The sequence below is a fragment of the Palaemon carinicauda genome, chromosome 43 (genome assembly GCF_036898095.1).
Source record: "Palaemon carinicauda isolate YSFRI2023 chromosome 43, ASM3689809v2, whole genome shotgun sequence".
In the NCBI taxonomy this organism is placed as follows: Eukaryota; Metazoa; Arthropoda; class Malacostraca; order Decapoda; family Palaemonidae; genus Palaemon; species Palaemon carinicauda.
In genome coordinates this window covers 52,570,571-52,591,318 of record NC_090767.1, presented here as the reverse complement: position 1 = coordinate 52,591,318, position 20,748 = coordinate 52,570,571, and the positions used below count along the sequence as shown (strand labels likewise).

Below are 20,748 nucleotides of genomic sequence, written 5' to 3'. Positions count from 1 at the left end.
ATTAAAGCACTGCTTGAATAGGTGCTTGGTGTAGAGCTTCTTGAAGTTCGAGATGACTTGCTGGTCCATGGGCTGGAGGATAGAGGTGGTATTCGATGGAAGATAAAGCACCTTTATGAACTTGAATTCTTCGAAGATATCATCTTCAAGTCCGGGGGGTGAGCGGGTGCATTGTCAAGGCATAGCAGGCACTTTAAAGGCAATTTCTGCTCATGAAGATACTTCTTCACAGAAGGACCGAAAACTTGGTTAACCCATTGGACAAAGAACTGCCTAGTGACCCAGGCCTTCGAGTTGGATCGCCAGAAAACATGAAGCTGGTTTTTATCCACATTCTGTGCCTTAAAGGCCCTAGGGTTCTCAGAATGGTAAACCAGTAAGGGCTTGACTTTAAAGTTCCCGCTAGCATTGGCACATAGGGCAAGAGTCAATAGATCCTTCATTGGCTTATGCCCAGGCAATTTCTTCTCTTCGGCGGTGATGTAGGTTTGACTGGGCATCTTCCAAAACAACTAAACACCTGCTGCTCTACGTAGCCTTCTTCCTGCACGGTCCTTTCAAAGCTCTTCACAAAGTCAGCTGCAGCCTTTGTGTCCGCACTAGCAGCCTCTCCGTGGCGAACAACTGAATGAATCCCGGACCGTTTCTTAAATTTCTCAAACCAGCCGCGAGATGCCTTGAAATCATCTGAGGAAGGTTCAGTTGAACTCTCCCCAGCATCACCCCCAGAGCTCGCCTCCTTCAAGTCCGTAAAGATGGCGTGCGCCTTCTCGCAGATGATAGTTTCGGTGATGGTGTTGCCAACAATCTCTCTGTCCTTGATCCAGATTAGCAGAAGTCGTTCCATCTCTTTTATGATAGGACTACGACGTTTTGAAATGATGGTGATCCCCTTAGAAGGTTTCACTGCTTTAATGGCTTCTTTCTGTTTCAAGATTGTCAAGATCGTCGACATATTTTGGCCATATTCTTTTGCAAGTTCACTCACGCGGACGTGGCTTTTTAATAATTTCTGGCTTTACTTCTAAAGAAAGCATTTCCTTCTTCCTTTTCTCACCACTACCACTACCACTTGTGAAACTAAGCCTTTTAGGACCCATACTTTACGTAAAAAACCGTAAAAGGATGTATGTAAAAGATGACAAGTTCAGAGATAATTTGTATTTTTCCTAACCATACAAACCTTAGCTATTTACATAGGGTATTACTTTCGGCGTAGCTGAAATGGCGAGCCATTAGATTTTTAACGAGGGTTAACTACCCCCGCGCTAGTTAGCAGGGGGTAGGGGAGGGGTAGCTAGCTACCCCTCCCCCCTCACACACTGGTGAACTGACTCACTTCGCTTAGAGGTAGGACTTGACTTGGGGGACAGGGCTGGCGGGCAAATATGTGTAAATAGCTAAGGTTTGTATGGTTAGGAAAAATACAAATTATCTCCGAATTTGTCATTTGTTCCGTAACCGAAATACAAACCACGCTATTTACATTGGGTGACTTACCCCTTAGGAAGGGTGGAAAGTCCCCAGCCATACTGGCTTTGGCTTTACCCGGGGACTCAGAATCCGAGTGAGCAGCACTTCGAGAAAAAGAGTCCCTGCACCTCGCAAGTTCCTTGCTCCTCAAGTAGCGTGCGGCCTACATAAGCTTGTGTGTGGAGGGATGAAGCGTGACTTGTACTAGGCAGTCGACCTGAAGACCTTTAGATGGAATTCTGGACTAGGACTATCCCAATACCACCTCGTCAGGGTATGGGAGACGCAACAGTATTATCTTAATACTAAGAACACAAGGAAACATGGTTTACCTGCAGAGGTTTGAGGTCAGCTATGCAGATAACCTAGGATGCTGCTTTCCCCAAGAGAGGGGAGGATGAAGAAAGAAGTAAGGGCCAGACATACTTCTTCCGTTCATGCAGTCTGACACCGGGTAACAATGCCCTCAACCTTCTGCTACTTGTCCATTAAGGAGCCTGAGGTTAGACCAGCTGTTGTGTAGCCACCACAGGCCGATAGAAAAACGTATCGAGGCTCCTGTGGGTCACGTCCTGTAGGTAGTGGACTGTGAAGGTCGTCCGACGCTTCCAGACTCCAGTTTGTAGCACCTGCGTCACAGAGTAGTTATCTTGAAGACCAGTGACATTGCGATGCCTCCGACATCGTGTGCTCCAAGGCTACATGACGGAGGAGGGTCTGGATTCAGGGCGATATGGATGGTCCTTTAATCCAGGCTGCAAAGGTATTCTTGGTGACCCTCCTCTCTGTCCTTCCTGTGCTCCCAAACAGGGCTTGGACGTGAGGACGAACTGCAGCGGTTCTTTAAGATAACCACCTCCGACTCCTTACTGGGCATACAGTAGTAGGAGAAGGCCTGGGTCATCTGTTACAGAACAGAGACTCGAAATTCTGAAGGAGTCGAACCGAAGGTTTGGGACTCCAAGATCTTGAGTCTAGTAACCGACTCAGGGACGAACCCGAACGTTACCTCTCCCTATCTTCTTGAATGGGCGAAGTCGTACGAGAGACCATGAAGTACGCTGATACGCTTGGCCGAAGCCAGAGCGAGCCGGAGCACCGTCTTCCAAGTCAGGTGCCTATCAGATGACTAGCGTAATGGTTCACAGGGAGAAGTCTTAAGATCCCTAAGAACCCGAGCCATGTTCCATGGAGGAGGTTTCACTTCCGACTGGGTGCAGGTAAGTTCGTAGCTTCGTATGAGCGAAGAAAGATCCAGCGAGGAGGAATTGTCTAACCTTAGAGCCTGAAGGCCAGGCTTGAGGCTGAGCGATAGGCTTTACCGCCGAGAGCAAAAGGCGTATTTCCTCCCGCAGATGGACAATAACTCCGCTAACGCTGGAATAGTGGCATCGAGGGGAGAGATACCTCTCCCACGACACCAACCACAGAAGACTCTCCACCTCGCCTGGTGGACCCCTGCGGATGACTTCGCAGGTGTCAAGACATCCGCTCCGCGACCTGTTGCGGAACGCCTCTCTCTGTGAGGAGATGCTGGATGGACTCCAGGCGTGGAGCTGAAGCGGAGCTACGGCTTGTGGCAGATGTAGTGGTGTGGTTGCTTTAGCTCTTGTCGTGGGGGAAGCTCTCTTGGGAGTTCCATCAAGGGATGCAGAAGATCCGGAAACCACTCTGCATGATGCCGTAGCGGAGCTATCAGAGTCATCGACAGGTTGACCGATAGTCTGGTCTTGTTGAGCCCCCTTTCCCCTCGGACCCAACGGTGGCAAGGCGTAGACGTCGATGTTGTCCTACCGATGTGGGAAGACATCTCGGCAGGGTGCCTTGGGGTCCGGGGCTGGGGAGAAGTACAGTGACAGCTTGAAATTCAAGGTTGTTGCGAACAGGACCACAAGGTCAGAGCTTGTTGGCTACTGGGGGTTCCAAAGACCACTCGGTACTCTCTATCTGCGATGCTCTGTTCCGACTGTCGGAGAGCACATTCCTTTGTCCGGAATGAAGCGAGCCGATAGTGGTATTGAGTGGACTTCGGCTCATCTCAGTATCTCTACTGTAAGATGGGAAGACTGTTATGAAAAGGTACCTCCCCGCTTGATGAAATAAGCAACTACCGTGGTGCTGTTGCTCACGGAGTGACTCGCCGGGGCCTGTTGGAATTGTTGACGGGCCAGAATATGGCCTTCATCCCTAGCCAACTGATGTGGAGGTACCCTTCTAGTTCTGGCCATAGGCTTGAGATCCTTTGGTTCAGAACTTGCCCCCTCCCCCTTCTTTGACGCGTCCGAGGACAGCATCAAATGTGGAGGAGGGACGAGAAGATCCACTCTCTAGCAAAGGCTTCGTAGGTCAACCACCACTGCAGGATCCCTCGTTCGGCAGGTCCCACAGGACCAGAATGTCTGGGGAATCGTAGTCTTGATTCCACCGGGACTTGAGTCGCCAAAGCAGGAGACTCATCCTGAGGCGAGTGTTTGGGACTAGAGGGATCAAGAAGGAAGGTGACCTAGGAGGCGTAACCAGAAAAAGGCTGGAGACTCTCCTCACCTGAGGAAAGGTTCTACTACTCTCCTCTGCCTTGCTATCCTGTCATCCGGTGGGAAGGCTCAACGGAGATTGGAGTCTAAAAATAAGCCTAGATATCCCAGTTGATGCGATGGAAAAAGAGAAAACTTCTCGAGATTTACCATGATCCTTAGATCTTGGCAAAGTCCCAGAGGCTTGTCTCGGAGTCGAAGAAGGGTCGATACCGAAACTGCCGGGGTAGCCAGTCATCCAGAAAGCGAAGGAGGCGGATGCCGCTCCTGTGTGGACATGAGGATTCGGGATGAACTTCCAGGTGAATGCCTGTGGTGCTGTGGAGAGATCGAAGCACAGCACCTTGAACTGGTATATCTGTTGTCTAGGCTGAATTCCAAGTACTTCCTGTAAAGACGGATGGATTGGGATCTGGAAGTACATGTCTTTCGGATCCAATATGCACATGAAGTCTTGTGGTTTCCCTAAAAGTCTGATCGAATCTGTTGTACCATACTGACCGAAGTTTGTACGCCAAACTTGTTCAGGGCTAAGAGGACGATGGCGGGTCTCCAGCCTTCAGGCACTTCTTACAAGAAAGAGTCGTTTGAATTGAATTGATTATGGGATTTAGGCATTAAGCCAAGCACTGGGGCATCAAAGGCCATTCAGCGCTATACAACGAAAATCATTCAATCATATCTGTACACTCACACCATTTAGTATCATTTTAACCTTTAATACAAATCGTAACACTTTCATACAATAAAATCTAGATGTGAAATAAATAGGGATTAAAAGGGTAAAATAAATAAATAAATTAATAAAATCAATTATAGCTCGTAATATAACCCAATACTTTGTATAAATTTTCTCAAGTTCAGGGTATTACAGTTTTCCCCCAGTATATCTCTTAACGGTTTGTCCTGGAGTAAATGTGTCCTCCTCTGGAGATTAAAAACAGGACAATCGACTAAAATATGTTTAACATCCATTGTCACTTGACAGGTATTACAAAGAGGGGCCTGTCTCCCTTCCCCACTCTTCATTAAATAATTGTGCGTTGCATGTGTATGGCCAATACGCAGCCTAGTTAAAATAATGGTATCCCTTCTACTTGTAGAATTACAAGATGACCATTTATCCACCAATGGGTGGATTTGTTTCAATTTTGTATTGGTGGTCAGTTCAGACCATCGAGCTTGCCACTTATTTTTACAGTAAAGATGAATCTCACTTTTAAGATCTTTGTAAGGAATACTCAAGGGGGATGGATTACTTAGCCCTGAAGCTTCCTTTGCTGCCTTATCTACTTGTTCATTCCCATCCACCCCAACATGGGCAGGGACCCAACAGAAGTGAACACTGATACTCTTCCTAGATTGCAGAAGTACTAACCAGTCCTGCACCTCTTGTACTAGATGATGGCCTGGCATAATTTGTTTTAATGAGAGTAAAACACTATTGGAATCCGTAAAAATTGTATAAAAACTATTTTGGTTGCCATTTTTAAAAATATGTTGGACTGCGAGAATTATTGCGTACAGCTCAGCAGTAAAAATTGAACAAGAGGATGGGAGTTTCCTTCTAATAACAATATCCCCCACCACAGCTGCACTTCCAACTCCTGCAGCCGATTTGGAGCCATCTGTAAAAACATGTTTCCCATGATGTTGAGCAGCATGATTTAAAAACTCACTTTTCATTACCCTACTAGGTAAGGTATTTTTCCCTCCTGCCGTAAAACATACTTTAACAGGTGGATTACACCAAGGAGGAGACTTGGGATATCCTACCTCTGCTATCTGTGCTGTTAACAAGCCTACTTCTCTAGCATCATTTTTCAGCTGTACTTCCAAAGGCTTAGGCACTCTAGATCTGTTAGGAGCCCGATCTAAAGGCGCCCTAACATATTTACAGTTAGGATTGTTTCTCACAGCAAGGGACCTAGCTAAAAACCTCAAACTCAACTCCTCTCTGCGAATGGAAAGGGGAGGTATGCCAGAATCAACATAGAGACTGTCAATGGGAGATGTTCTGTAAGCACCTGTGCAGATGCGAAGCCCAGCATTGTGAACAATATCAAGTTTTCCAAGTAAAGTCTTTGTAGCTGACCCATATATTTGGCATGCATAGTCTAACTTGCTCAGACACAAAGATGTATAAATTCTAAGCAAAGTTCTTCTATCAGCACCCCAATCAAAATGCGATATCACTTTCAGAATGTTCAGTGACTTCTTAACCCTGATAGATAGGTCATTTATATGGGGACCAAATGTCATTTTCTTGTCGAAAATGACTCCAAGAAACTTGACACTATCCTCATATGGCAAAATACAATCATTTAAGAAAAGGGTGGGGATCTCTTCCCTTTTACGAGTACGAGTAAAGCGAATGGCTTTGGTCTTCTGAGGAGAAAACATGAATCCGCGAGAATTTGCCCATGCGGAAGCAGCATTTATTGCAATTTGAAGATTTTGGCATGCTTGTAGTGCAGATGATCCACTACAATAAATTGCAAAGTCATCGACAAATAGTGATCCTTGTATGCCAGGAGGTATGTGACTAATGAGACTATTAATTGCAACAGCAAACAAGGTCACACTCAATACGCTGCCTTGGGGGACACCTTCTTCTTGCATGTAGGATGAAGATAGTTCTGACCCTACTCTCACTTTAATGGAGCGGTTTGATAAAAATTCTTCAATAAAAGAGAACATATGTCCTCCTATACCCCACGAGGCCAATTGCTTTAAAATACCACCCCTCCATGTGGTGTCATATGCCTTTTCGAGGTCAAAAAAGACACCCACCACCTGGTTTTGGTTAGAAAAAGCATTTGAAATTTCCCTTGATAACATCAGCAAAGGGTCTAGAGTACTTCGGTTCTTCCTAAAACCAAACTGTCTGTTAGATAAAAGATTTTTTGATTCTAGATACCACACAAGTCTGTTGTTGATCATTCTCTCAAATAGTTTGCATATGCAACTGGTCAAGGATATGGGCCTATAACTAGATGGCAGTTCTGGGTCTTTACCAGACTTGTGGCCTGGAATTACAATTGAAGTATGCCAGGAATCAGGAGATGTATGGGAAGCCCATAGACCATTAAAGGTTTCTAATAAAAATTCCTTGGTATCCACTGGAAGATGTGATATCATTTCATACCGGATGCCATCCTCACCTGGGGCAGTTAAAGAAGAGCTGGAGATAGCATTTTGCATCTCCTCCATACTAAAAGGCAGGTTAAAAGCTTCAGTATTTGAAGAAGCAGGAGGAACAACAGATGTTGATGCTCTAATTTGTTGAAATGCTGGGGAATAGTTGTCAGCACTTGATACATAAGCAAAGTGCTTAGCAAGAACCTCTGCTACATCTTTGGGGTCAGATATATATCTATTATTTTCCCTTAATATTGGTAGAGGCTTAGGGACGAATTTACCTTGAAGTTTTCTAATCTTGTCCCATATTTCCTTTGAAGGAGTTTTGGTATTAATATTAGATATATATTTCTTCCAAGATGCTCTCTTTGCTTTTTTAAAAATTCTTTTTTGTTTGGCACAGGCTCTGAGATATGCTATTCTATCTGCTAAATAGTTTGTCCTCAAGTATCTTCTGAAGCAAGTTCGGGTCACTTTTCTTGCGTTGGCACATTCTTTACTCCACCAAGGAACTACAGAGCGATGAGGTAAACCGCATGTCTTAGGTATAAACTTGCTAGCATTATCATCAATAATATTTTCAAGATGTTGATAGGCATGCACTGGAGATGTAAATTCATCATATTCTTTATCAGTGTGTGAACAGTTTTCATAAGCTGCCCAGTCTGCCTCATCTATCTTCCATTTTGGTGGACACTGAGAAGGAAGATTATGGACATAATTTAACATAATTGGCCAATGGTCACTGCCATGTAGGTGTTCATTTACTGACCAAAGGTAGTCCAATCGAATGGATGAGGAACAGATTGACAAATCAATGGCTGATGTAGAGTTGTGGACTACATCATACCTAGTTGGAGAACCATCATTCATTAGTATTACATCATTGTTGTCGATTAATTCTTCAACAAGATTACCCCATCTATCGCACACATTTCCACCCCATAAAGTATGCTTTGCATTAAAATCACCCATTAAAATAAAAGGGGCAGGAAGCTGATTGATCAAGTCTTGGAGGTCAGAAAGTCTAAGCCTTCTTGGATTACCAGCATGATCTAAGAGGAAAAGTTCTAAGGATGGTTCAATATATAGCGAGCATAAAGTAATTTTTTTCCCGATATGAGTTCTAACTGCACATGCCTGTAGTGGTGTATTGAGTGGGATTGTTTCAAATTTTACAGATTTGTGAATAATAAAACCTGTACCACCTTGAGCTCTTGCAGCTTGCAAAGGAGGGGATCTACAAAAATGATAATTGAGTCCAGGATTAAATGGTTTGTCACTGATCTTGGTTTCCTGTAGGCAAATTACCTTCGTGTCTGAGTCCCTGGTTAAAGTTTTTATTTGCTCAATGCTAGTACTTAGACCTCTGCAATTCCACTGGATGATAGACATTATCTTTTGTTATTATTTTTCTTTGTCTCATTTGTCTTTTGGGACTTTTCAGATGAAGCCATGTAAGGCCTGGAGATGGAAGGCTTTACTAGGCCACCACTCTTCTTTTCTTTCTTTCTAGGATCTTTATAAGAGTCAACCTTAGTATCATGAGCAGTAGGGCACTTACCTGACTTAGATGAAGGTGAGGATGATGGGGACCTTTTCCTCTTTGGAAGGTCTTGTTTTCCAATCTCCATCAAATCAGGTAGAGATTCTGCCTGAGACAATACATTTAAGGTGGTGGAAGCCACATTGGCTTCCTTGGAGGATTGTGCTAGAACTTCAACAGTTCGAGCACTTAACCCAGAAGGCTGGGCTACTACCTCTAGGGGAGATGCTCCTATCGGTGACAATACTTTTGGTGTGTTGGACACCATATTGACCTCTTTGGAGGTTTGTGCTCTGGCTTTTATAGCCTGAGCACTTGACCCAGATGGCTGGGCTACTACCACTAAGGGAGATGCACCTGACGGGCCAGGTGCTGCCACTGGTCCCCCTGTGGTAGTAAGGGGTAGTGGATTATAATCTTTGTTTGGCATCTTAACCGCGCGAGCAAAATTAAGTTGCCGATTGAGTAAATGCTTTGCATAACCTACACTTATATGTTCAGCATTTGCTTTCAAGATTGCAGCTTCTTCATTCTTGTATTCTCTACATCTTTTATCATTTGGTTTATGATTATCTTTACAGTTTGCACAGGTTGTATCTCTGTTGCATTGGCCATGTTCTAACAAAGAACAGTTAATACAGATCTTCGTATTATTGCAGTACCGGGAAGGGTGACCGTACTTGAAACAATTAAAGCATTGTAAAGGCCTAGGTTTATATTCTCGAACACGTACTCTTTCATTCTCAATAATTATATGATCTGGTATAACAGGGGTTTCAAATGTTAAAACTACCATGCTTGTTTGAGGGATCTTACTTACTTTCCAAACATTAGCAGGGCACATGTCCAGAATTTCTGGTTCTGAGAATTCATATAGATCTTTATCAAAAACTACTCCTTTACCATAGCTGAAGCTCATATGTGGTTTAATATCCTTAATAGGATCAATTTCTGCAATCTTCATGCCACAAAGCATGTGAGCTTGAGTATCTGATTTTGCATTAATCAAAACAGATTGCTTACCGTATCTACTAATATCCTTACTTTTAATTAAACCAACTTTTTTTTGTATAAATTTACTAATCTTATAATAGTTATAATTATCTATCTTTCCAGATGCAATTATCCATGTTGGGGGCTTGGGGGTTCTTACTTCTGGAAGTCTATGCTCTATTTCTTTTTCCATCCATTCTTCTGGTTTATATATCTCTAGGTGTCTTGGTGCTTTATCACATAAAGCCCCAGAAATCAAACAATTGTCAATTTTTATGCTCTCTAAATTTTTATTTGCTTCTAAAGCAATCTCAAAACTTGAAAATGATACCCAAGCTTCCCAAAAGCCTTTACTACCATTAAGCTCCATTAAAATTTCTTTGATTGCTCCAAATCTACAGAAGGCTTCATGAATTATGTCATAGCTACAACCAATTGGTATGTTTTTTAAGTGGAGAATTTTCAGATTTTTTGTTGGATCTGGTAATGAGCCAGAACCAGAGGGTAAAGTATTACGGTTATTACAAGCATCATTTTCCACCAGTGCCGATAAATTGTCTTTAACAACATTGGTCAAAGAAGTATTGTTGGAGGAATCCTTTTTATTGCCGAGGTTGTCAACAGAGCTTTCCCTATTTAAACAAGCAGAAGTCGTCAACGGTGTCTGGGGTTCGCCATTTGATCCAGGGGTACGGGGAATATTAAGTTTACTCATTAATTATTTTTTCAGGGGGAGGGAAGGGGTCATAATAACAATGGAAAAAAAAAACAATGGAAAAAAATATAGTTTAAGGGAGAGAAAAGATTAAGACTGTCTGAAATTCCAAAGAAGACACCGTTAGCCTTTCCTGGAATTAATTTCTCCACCAATGACACCTGTGAAAGCTGCTTACCAAATGTCCACTCCCTACCCTACCACAAAGGGATGGTACCACTATGATTAGAGTGGCTCAAGTGTATGCCAAACCCGCTTGATGGGACTGAGAGCATTTCAAGAATACAATCATCCCCACTCTAATCATAGTGGCAGGCAAACCGGACAGAATGCCGAGAGTCCTATCTCTATAAAATAGCCAACCCCTGGAATCCGAAGGCAAAATTTCCTAAGAGATAGTTCCGCGTGCCAGTATGGGAATACTGACACTCCTAGGTGTCCAAACATTTTCGGGCAGTTGGCAAGACCACCACAGCTCCCACAATTGATTTTGAAATAAAAACCGATCATGGATACAATGTCCCCTCTAAAAAACCTGGACAGTGAAATGGGTAAAAGAGTTTTGACAGCAAGGTTGGAGACAGCTGATAATTATGAAGGAGGAATAAGCGATAAGAGGTAATAGAAAAAGAATGAGAGAAATTTAGAGTCAAACTGAGGAAAAGAAATTCCCCAGTTCGAGAGCCCTCTTGCCCGTCACAAGCCTTCAGCACGGGAATGATATGCCGTGCTGAAGCCCAATGACTTCATCAAGGCATTCTCTCGTTAAGAGGGAAGAGTCGTTTGAAGAACCTTGGGGGGACCCGCCGACAACCTTGGAGAGCATCCTTCTAGAGCATGGTCTCGCCCTCTGCCCGAGGGGCTAGCCCCCTTTGCCGATCCCATGGCATAGGGGCTCAGCGACACTGGATTCGCTGACAGGGGAGGTAGAGATGCTACGAAACGGGACACGAAATCCCTGGCTGATCATGGAGATCGTTCAGGAATCGGCCCCGAGTTGCTGCCACTTGAAGGCGCAACTCCAAGCAACCCCCCCCCCAATGGGGGATGCAGGTAGGGGTTGCCAATCCTAGCGTTTGTGGCCTAGATTATTGCCTCCCCAGGAGGGCTCCTCGCCCTTTGTCCCCGACAGGAGGGGGGAAGCTGCATAGACACCTTGTCTAGCTGCCCGTGCCGGTTCTGATGTCCTAGGCTGAACGAGGCTGTTGAAGTTGAGGCGCTGGAGGCTTGTAGGGACTGGATGTAAGCGCCTTGGAGGAGCGAATCGTGATACGATTTTCTCCACCTCTCAGTCGCTCGTTCCTTGTCCTTGGGCTGAAACAAGCCCCTTCCAAGGATGGAAGAGTGTCTGGGTCTGCCGATATCCACGGTAGGGACCCTCGAGAGAAAACCTCTCGGTCACTGCATCTCAATGCTTCAACATCGAGTTTGTCCCCAAGTTCGACACTTGGTGTCGGGAAACGAAAGGTGCACGTGTTCGAGAGGAGGAAAGCTCCATAACCTTCCCGGAGCTTCCTTGAATAAAACCTCGAGTCGCGACCGGATGGCCAGAGACTCAAGCTCGACGATCAGCCACGAGGTGGCCTGCCTGGTACCCTTTGCCGCTTCCTCCAGGTTCAAGATTCCCGAAGTCGAGAATGTCACCTGCTGGGCAGAGAGTTTCTCGAGGGAAAAACCCCCGGAAGGCCCGTTGCAGCAGAATGGTGGAGAGGAAGAGCTAAATCAGGCTACCCCATGATCTCGAAGTATTCCCTCTGTTGACGACTGACAGAGGCAGTGTCAGCAGCCACCGTTGAAGGGAAGGGGATCAGGCGATCCTGAGGAGAGCGATGATGGGGCCTGCCTGAAAAAGGGAGAAGAATGTTATCCAGACTCTTCTGAAGATTCTTCTTGCTCTTGTACGTGCCATGCTCTGCGCTTACGAGGTGAAGATCGTGACTATGATGATCTGAAAGTATGCGCTCCAGGAAAAAACACGCCAGGTTGCCCATGTTGCGAAACCCGACGGGAATCGCAGTCGAAATCGCCCTTGGCACTCGCGCGATGGTACAATCGTTGGTTTGCGCGCGGGCGAACATGTGTGCGCATGGCATGTAAGCGCGCGGGCGCAGCCGTAAGACCGAAAACACGTAAGCGAGCGATGGCGCGATTGGCGAGCGATGGTTCTTTGCGGGAGATGGCGCGTTGGCGAGCGATGGCGTGTTGGCAAGCGATGGTGCGTAGCGATCGATCGCGTACAGGAGAGCCAACGCGTGGCCGCGTACGGCGATCTGAAGCGTGGGCGCGTTGAAAACGCTAGCGGGCAGGCGAAGAGTCGCGCGCGATCACTAGGAGATCGCTGGCGCGTAGGAGATCGATGGAGCGCAGTACGCGGACAGAAGATATCAGCGAGGGGCAGAACCAGATGGTGAGGTTGCGCATAATAGCGAACGCTCGTGGGCGAGTACAGAAGACTTCTTGTGGGCGCGCGGGCGCTCAGAGACTCGTTCAAATCTAGAGCACAGTAGATCGTCGGCGAGGAGGTGAAGGAATCATCTCTTTCGCCTCCACCCACATCTGGAAGCTCGTGGAGTACGCTGGTGCGCACATCAGGAAAGGGCGTGCAGGCGATCGTGGGCGTAAAAAGACGGAACAATCTCCCTGCTTGTGCCTAGATCCAAAGATCGTGGGCGCGAGGGCTAACGTTGGCGCGCATCAGAAAAGGGCGCGCGGATGTTCGCTGGCGCGCAGGCGATCGAGGGCGTAAAAAGAAAGAACAATCTCCCTGCCTGTGCCTAGATCCAAAGATCGTGAGCGCGACGGCTAACGTTGGCGCACATTGCGCACATTAGAAAAGGGCGCGCAGACGATCGAGGGCGTACAGGAGACCATTGGCACACAAGGCCAGTAGCAGAAAAAAAGGGCGTCCAGAAGAGCGCTGGCGAGCTGCAGAGAGCTGGCGCTCAGACGGGCTCAAAGGTGCAGGTGAGCGCTGGCGATCAGGAGATCTACGGCAAGACTCACCTACAGGAGATCGCAGGAGAGAAGTCTGGAACACAGCAGGAGAGCGCAAGGGCGCTACTGCACGCGAGCGCGCAGGAAAACTTTGGCGCGCAGGTAAAACCTGGCACTTAAGGGACTTGTAAGCCCTTTTGCCCCGAAGGAACCGGTGCTCGTTGGAAACGAGGTACGTTGGTGCCAACTGCGCATCTGCATCCAGGAGAAGGTCTGGCAGGAGGATCCTCTGCGGGGAAGTGAAGATGAAGTCGACCACAGGCAGGAGCACCATCATCAGGCCTCCGAAGAGGAGTCTCTGGAGTGAACTCCCCCAAGGGGGAGAAGCACTTGCAGGAGAGACCGTGGTATCAGCTGCCCGCGAAAGGGACTGAGCCCTCAGCAACAACAGCAGAAGGAGACCTCCGAAGAGGAGTCTCTATGGTGAACTACCACCCCCCCCCGGGAAGAAACACTCGCAGGAGAGACCGTAGGGCTCCGCTGCCCCCCGAAGGGGACTGAGCCTTCAGCAACAACAGCAGAAGGAGTCCTCCGAAGAGGAGTCTCTATGAGTGTCCTCTCTCGCGAACGAGAGAGGAACACTTCGTAGAAGAGACTGAAGATGGAGCCCATAGGGCCGCAGGGTCAGCAAGTGACCTAAAAAGAGCAATCCTCCGAAGAGGGGCTCCTGCAGCTGCTCAGCCCTTTGAGCGTAGCTGCAGGTGAGATCGCTCAGCATCAAGAGCATAGTCGCACAAAAACTATGGTCCGAGAAAGTAACCACTCAGCCCCTTGAGCAAGGTTACAAAAGCGGTCGCTCAGCACCAAGAGCAAAACTGCCGGAGGACCAGGAACAGCAGACTCCCCGAGTCCCAACAAGACAGCTCTGCTTCGTTGTCACATTAGGCAAACGGAAAAACAGATCGTTAACAGTGAAAATAAAAAGTAATTAGTTAACATTCATTTCCCCGGGAAGACTCCGAAGAGGAAACCCGAGGGAAAAGAACACAAGAATTACATAACAGGCAAGAGCCCCAACACCACCTACACTCACGGGACGGGGGAAGGGCGAGAACAGTAACAAAAACAGAATTATAACAGTTATAATTATGCAATTCATTAAAAAATGTTCACTAAAAGTAAGAACGAAAAACCCCGAAGGGAAACGTTCTAAAAAAAAACTGAAAAGTTAACAAATACAATTAGATTTATAATAAAAATATAATCGAGATAAAAAGTACTGCGTAGCAACTCCACCCGAACGGAGGAGCAATCGTAGTATGTAGAAATCGTAGTAAAAGGGTGAACGACCTCCAGAGAGAGAGAGAGAGAGACCGTAGTCAACTACACTCTCGCGTTCCTACGCTGAACCACACCTTCCCCGTAGGAAAAGAGGAGTAGCGGAGAAACAAATAATAATAAGTCCAGCGATGACGACTCCCCATGGCGCCCGTGGAAGGAGCCGACCGAAGGACCCAGTACGAGATCGCAGTGCATGAAACTACATCGCAGTGGCCTGACTGCCGGCGGCTACACGGTGATATCGTACACACACACACACACACAGCACGAACACTGAAAAGGAAACTTACTGATTTCTATACTCAAATATATACCTAACCATAAAAATATGTTTACATATATATATGAGTACAAGAAAAGTAAGTAATTAAGTAAAGACAAAACAAGAAATGGCTGCCATGCGAGGACGGGAACAGAGACATCCGTTCGTTGTCCGAGCCAAAAGCGAAGTGAGTCAGTTCACCAGTGTGTGAGGGGGGAGGGGTAGCTAGCTACCCCTCCCGCACCCCTGCTAACTAGTGCGGGGTAGTTAACCCTCATTAAAAATCTAATGGGTCGCCATTTCAGCTACGCCGAAAGTAATACAGTACCCCTCTGTAAATAGCGTGGTTTGTACTTCGGTTACGGAACAAACACCCTTGTTAAATTCTAATGGCTCGTCCTTTCAGCTACGTCGAAAGTAAACCCTATGTAAATAGCGTGGTTTGCATTTCGGTTACGGAACAAATGGAATGGTTCAGCCTATCTCCCGTAAGGGCACTAGTGTACACCTGGTAACTCTATCTGTGATTGCCGCGAGTTTTTTGAATTTCTGCCGGACGTCAGGGACTAAAGCCATTGTTATATAACCAGCGGGTAAGTTTAATGTTTAAAGACACTGGTAGAGTACAGACATTGTAAATGATGATCCACTGGTGTGTACAGTATCTGTTTGGTGGTATTACTTATACTTCAAAGATGTATCACTTTAGTTTCTAAAGCTTTTATGAATTCATTTCACTAGCCATGGGATTCCTACGGCCACACTCGACAGATTCCACTTCATTTCTCTATGCCTTACCTGTCATTTCTTCTTTTCACTCATGACAAAGTCAAGCAATTCATTTCCTTGCCTTGCATGGGTATCCAGATCATACCTGTAACCCTCAGCGCACTTGTAACGAGCTGGCAATACGTCACTAACAACCTCCTGTACTCTGAGGGATTCTACAAACGATGACCATCTAAAGTCAAGGAAGGACTCTTGACCTTCAGGGTCCTATGACCATCTAAAGTCAAGGAAGGACTCTTGACCTTCAGGGTCCTATGACCATCTAAAGTCAAGGAAGGACTCTTGACCTTCAGTGCCCTCTTGACAACACTACTACAACAGAGTAATTAGTTTTCTTATCAAGCTTGCAATAGCCGTCCCACAGCTTGAACAGAGTGATACTCCTTCCTCGAGGGGCTTTTAACTATGGCTGAATTACGTTCAACACTTTTCACCTCAAGGGACAAATTACAAGGTACAGTACTGCCTTCCATCAAGACCTCTTCTCCTCCTCTCCATCAAACCAAGCAGAGATGCACTTAACCCTTTTACCCCCAAAGGACGTACTGGTACGTTTCACAAAAGCCATCCCTTTACCGCCATGGACGTACCGGTACGTCCTTGCAAAAAAATGCTATAAAAAATTTTTTTTTCATATTTTTGATAATTTTTTGAGAAATTTCAGGCATTTTCCAAGAGAATGAGACCAACCTGACCTCTCTATGACAAAAATTAAGGCTGTTAGAGCAATCTAAAAAAAATATACTGCAAAATGTGCTGGGAAAAAAATAACCCCCTGGGGGTTAAGGGTTGGAAATTTCCAAATAGCCTGGGGGTAAAAGGGTTAATCAATAGTCAAACTTCAAAATGAGAAAGATGGAAACTTAAGATTGAAGTTTCTTCAGAATTCTCATTTGAAAGGGATGTTTGGCTCCTTGGTAAACTTTCAAGTAACATTCTTCTAAATATCAAAATAAAATGGCTCAAGTGATTTAAATTTTGGTATTTCTAAAACACAGTCTTAAAAATCAATGAAATTAGACAAAGTAAAAGCCGAATACAGAACATAGAAAATAATGCTTAAGTTGGAAGCATTTATTGCTCTTACATATTATGACAATGAATCAAAATCAAGTCTGGTACTTTATGATTAAATGCAGGCAAGAAGGTTCTCCTGTACCATGAAAAACAAGATTTTCAAGTGTAGACATTTGAATGAAATACGAGGCACTAATCTTACCTAAAGTTGTAATGCATTTCAGCGTACGGAACCCTTTGACTTCTTCATCACTACGGGTCCAAATCAGATCCTGTGCTGATCAACGTCTGTCCAGTTGAAGGGCTCGGCTGAATCCATCGCACTGAGGTAACCTCACCCTTGTGTCCTTTGGGTGGGTGATGCTCCAACAACATTGCTGTCCTGAAGTTGAAAGTCAAATCTTAGGTCTACACCTGACTGAAATATATATAAACAGGGTCACTTTACTACCTCAATCTCTTAACCCTTTTACCCCCAGGCTCTTTGGAAATTTCCAACCCTTAACCCACCAAGGGGTTATTTTTTCCCCAGCACATTTTGCAGTATATTATTTTTAAATTGCTCTAACAGCCTTAATTTTTGTCATAGAGAGGTCAGGTTGGTCTCATTCTCTTGGAAAATGCCTGAATTTTCTAAAAAAAAAAAAAAAAAAAAAAAAATCAAAAATATGAAAAAATAATTCTTTATAGCATTTTTCCTGCAAGGACGTACCGGTACGTCCATGGGGGTAAAGGGATGAGTTTTGTGAAACGTACCAGTACGTCCTTTGGGGGTAAAAGGGTTAAGTCCATGTTCAGTATGGAACATTTATTCCTGAAATTCTAAAAAAAAAAGTTAGAACAGAATTACAAAAATCCTGGTGTGTATAACATAATTATCTTTAGTACTGTATCAACCGTACGACTAGAAATATGTCTGTATGCTTTAATAATGCATTGATGCAGGATTCACTGAAACAGAATAACACACAGACAGATACAAAATGGAAATCAAATCTATGATAAAACTAACAAATACCCAAATCCTCTTAGGTTAATATATAGTATCAGCTACAAGGCCTACTAGGGTATGCTTCCATGAAATGACTCAGACAAGAGTGCAAACACTTGGCCTTTGCAAGTCGTTTTATTAACCCTTTTACCCCCAGGTTATTTGGAAATTTCCAACCCTTAACCCCCAAGGGGTTATTTTTTTCCCAGCACATTTTGCAGTATATTTTTTTTAAACTGCTCTAACAGCCTTAATTTTTGTCATAGAGAGGTCAGGTTGGTCTCATTCTCTTGGAAAATGCCTGAATTTTCTCAAAAAATTATCAAAAATATGAAAAAAAAAAAAAAATTATGGTATTTTTTGCAAGGACGTACCGGTACGTCCATGGCGGTAAAGGGATGGCTTTTGTGAAACGTACCAGTACGTCCTTTGGGGGTAAAAGGGTTAATGAGAAAAAACGATGAAGTTGTCCGTTGTCAAGAAGATGCTACCCAAAGACTCCAACTTGGGTGACTTGAAATAATGTAAGTAGAGTCAAGCTATATTTGTTTCTGTTAGTATTTATCATGGGAAGATTGTCATTCGTTGGGAGAAGAAGTGTAAACTTTTTTATTACTTGTAAAATATTTTCCCTTTACAAAATATGAGTGAAACGGGTACGAATCAAACGCAGAATAGGCTAAGAATATGGCAGTCTAAGGGGGGGGGGGGGGAATTGCACAGTGGCAATAGCACCCCAGTTAAGTAGGGTTGAGTTAGGTTAGGTGGTGGTATGACGTAATGGATTTCAGGATCAACAGACACAGCTTTTTTTGTAGTACAGGGGTCATGTCTTACGAACTGCTAGAAAATGGAAAGAAATGTCCACTTTCTATGCACGCTGGAGGACCTGGCCGCTGATCTACATAGGCTCCCAACAAATACCAAAATGGAAGAAATCACACAGGAGCATCATAAAATCACACCCTGTAATACAATACAAATTTACCAAATAGGGTACACTGAACAGACATGTGATCAGCACTTGTCCAATATACACATTGTAAACACGGGATAGGAAATATCCCTTTGATTTCATATAAAAGACTGAAGGATCCTTTACAAGGGCAGACAGGGTCAGGAAATCAGCCCAAAATGAGATGGAAATTCCAATGATTTGGGCTACGAAGCCGCCAGCCAGTTTGCAATGGCTACAGCTTACAGCCTATAAATATCTATTATTACTTGATATACCGTTCTCTAAACCTACCTTAGGATCAAATAGCAATATTCCCGTATCGGTGGCATAAGCAACTGTGTCCTCGACCCAGGAAATACACCTGGGTGTTTGATTAACAGATTTAACACAGGCCGCCATAATCACGCTACACTCTCTATGGTAACCCCGTGACGTCACAAATGTCAACAACGCAGTCAGCTGATGTCGAACAAATAACCAGCATACAAATAAAGTAAATTATAATTATATGGCTTTTAAAATTAGCTAGAACTATACATTTTATCTCTAAATCATTATTAATTAATTTAGTTTATTATTAAAATATTAAAATACTTCTTGATTATATAATTATAGAGAATTATCAATTCCATGATGACTCTTCTATACGCTTAAGACTAAAAGCTATCTTGGAATCCTCCTTTAGTAAAATGTAAACAATTGATCTAATATCTACCTAGATTGCTTCATCAATGTGTATTTTATTATTATTATTATTATTATTATTATTATTATTATTATTATTATTATTATTATTATTATTATTATTATTATTATTATTATTATTATTATGTCATAAATGATGACTGCTATAGCAGAAGGAAGGCTAAGGTTCGTGAAAGAGATAGAAGAGGGAATATATGATAAGTTGAAGGGAAATTTGGAAGCAATTAAAGTGGGTGGAATGAATAGGTACATGAAAGATATATATATATATATATATATATATATATATATATATATATATATATATATATATATATATATATATATATATATATATCTGTGTGTGTGAATGATAAAAGATTAAAGAGAATGGGAAGGGAAGAAATCAAGACAAAAGTGGAAAAATTGGGTAGTAAAAGATGGAGAGAAGAGATAAAAGCAGTTTGGAAATGTATTCAAAATAATAATAATAATAATAATAATAATAATAATAATAATAATAATAATGAAATCTGTTCTGACGTTACTGTTTTTAGAATGATTTATTGTTAATTTGTTCTCATCATTTATTTATTTTCTTATTCCCTTCCTCACTGGGCTATTTTTCCCTATTGGAGCCCTTGGGCTTATAGCATCTTGCTTTTCCAACTACGGTTGTATCTTGGCTAATAATAATAATAATAATAATAATAATAATAATAATAATAATAATAATAATAATAATAAGCTTAGAAGCGTTGCAACTATCTATAAGGCAATAGAGTGCCCGCAAACATATTTTGCAGACTGAGTAATTAGGAACTAGGAACCAGGAACCAGGTTATTAAGGACATGTCTTATAATAAAAATAAACTTCATGTTAGTTGCCTTTATCTGATCTTTATTTAAATTTATTAACATTTCATCTAAATTTCAAGCTTTTAGCAATGGGTCACACGGAATTGAAATTATTATTGTTATTATTATTATCATTATTACCTCCGCCAAGCGGCGGAGGTTATGTTTTCGGTTCGGTTTGTTTGTTTGTTTGTTTGTTTCTCTGTTTGTCTGTCTGTCTGTGGACAACGTAGAGGCCACATTTCTACACGGAATCACTTCAAACTTGGCCAAGTAGTTCCCCAATGTGTATGGAAGAACTGATTAAATTTTGGTCAAGGTCACCCCAAGGTCAAGGTCACAGGGGTCACTGGTGTCACTATGACATAAGTGGCCATATCAAGAGACAGAAATAAAGCACTGACTTTTGCATAAGCCAACAGGGAAGTCCTAGTCCAGGCGCAACCCATGGGTGATGTTCAAATTTATAAAGGTCAAAGGTCAAGGTCATATTGGTGCATTATATCAATGTC

At 43.6% G+C, this 20,748-nt stretch overlaps 1 protein-coding gene across 4 annotated transcripts in view; it reads right to left on the bottom strand.

Moving 5' to 3' along the window:
* LOC137633584 (ADP/ATP translocase 3-like) overlaps positions 1 to 19,159 on the bottom strand; it is a 46,866-nt gene extending 27,707 nt beyond the window's left edge. For 2 of the 4 annotated variants that reach the window (XR_011042288.1, XR_011042289.1), the window contains exons 1-2: positions 18,986 to 19,144; positions 16,948 to 17,127 (exon numbers count right to left, since the gene is read on the bottom strand). Coding sequence is in view for 2 of the 4 variants with exons in the window: in XM_068365854.1 (XP_068221955.1) it covers positions 18,986 to 19,093 (108 nt within the window). In the remaining 2 variants the exon portion in view is untranslated. Of the gene's footprint in view, positions 1 to 16,947; positions 17,128 to 18,985 lie in introns of all 4 variants that reach the window. The other 2 variants (XM_068365854.1, XM_068365853.1) reach the window with 2 other exon arrangements.
* Between the last annotated feature and the right edge of the window lie 1,589 nt (positions 19,160 to 20,748).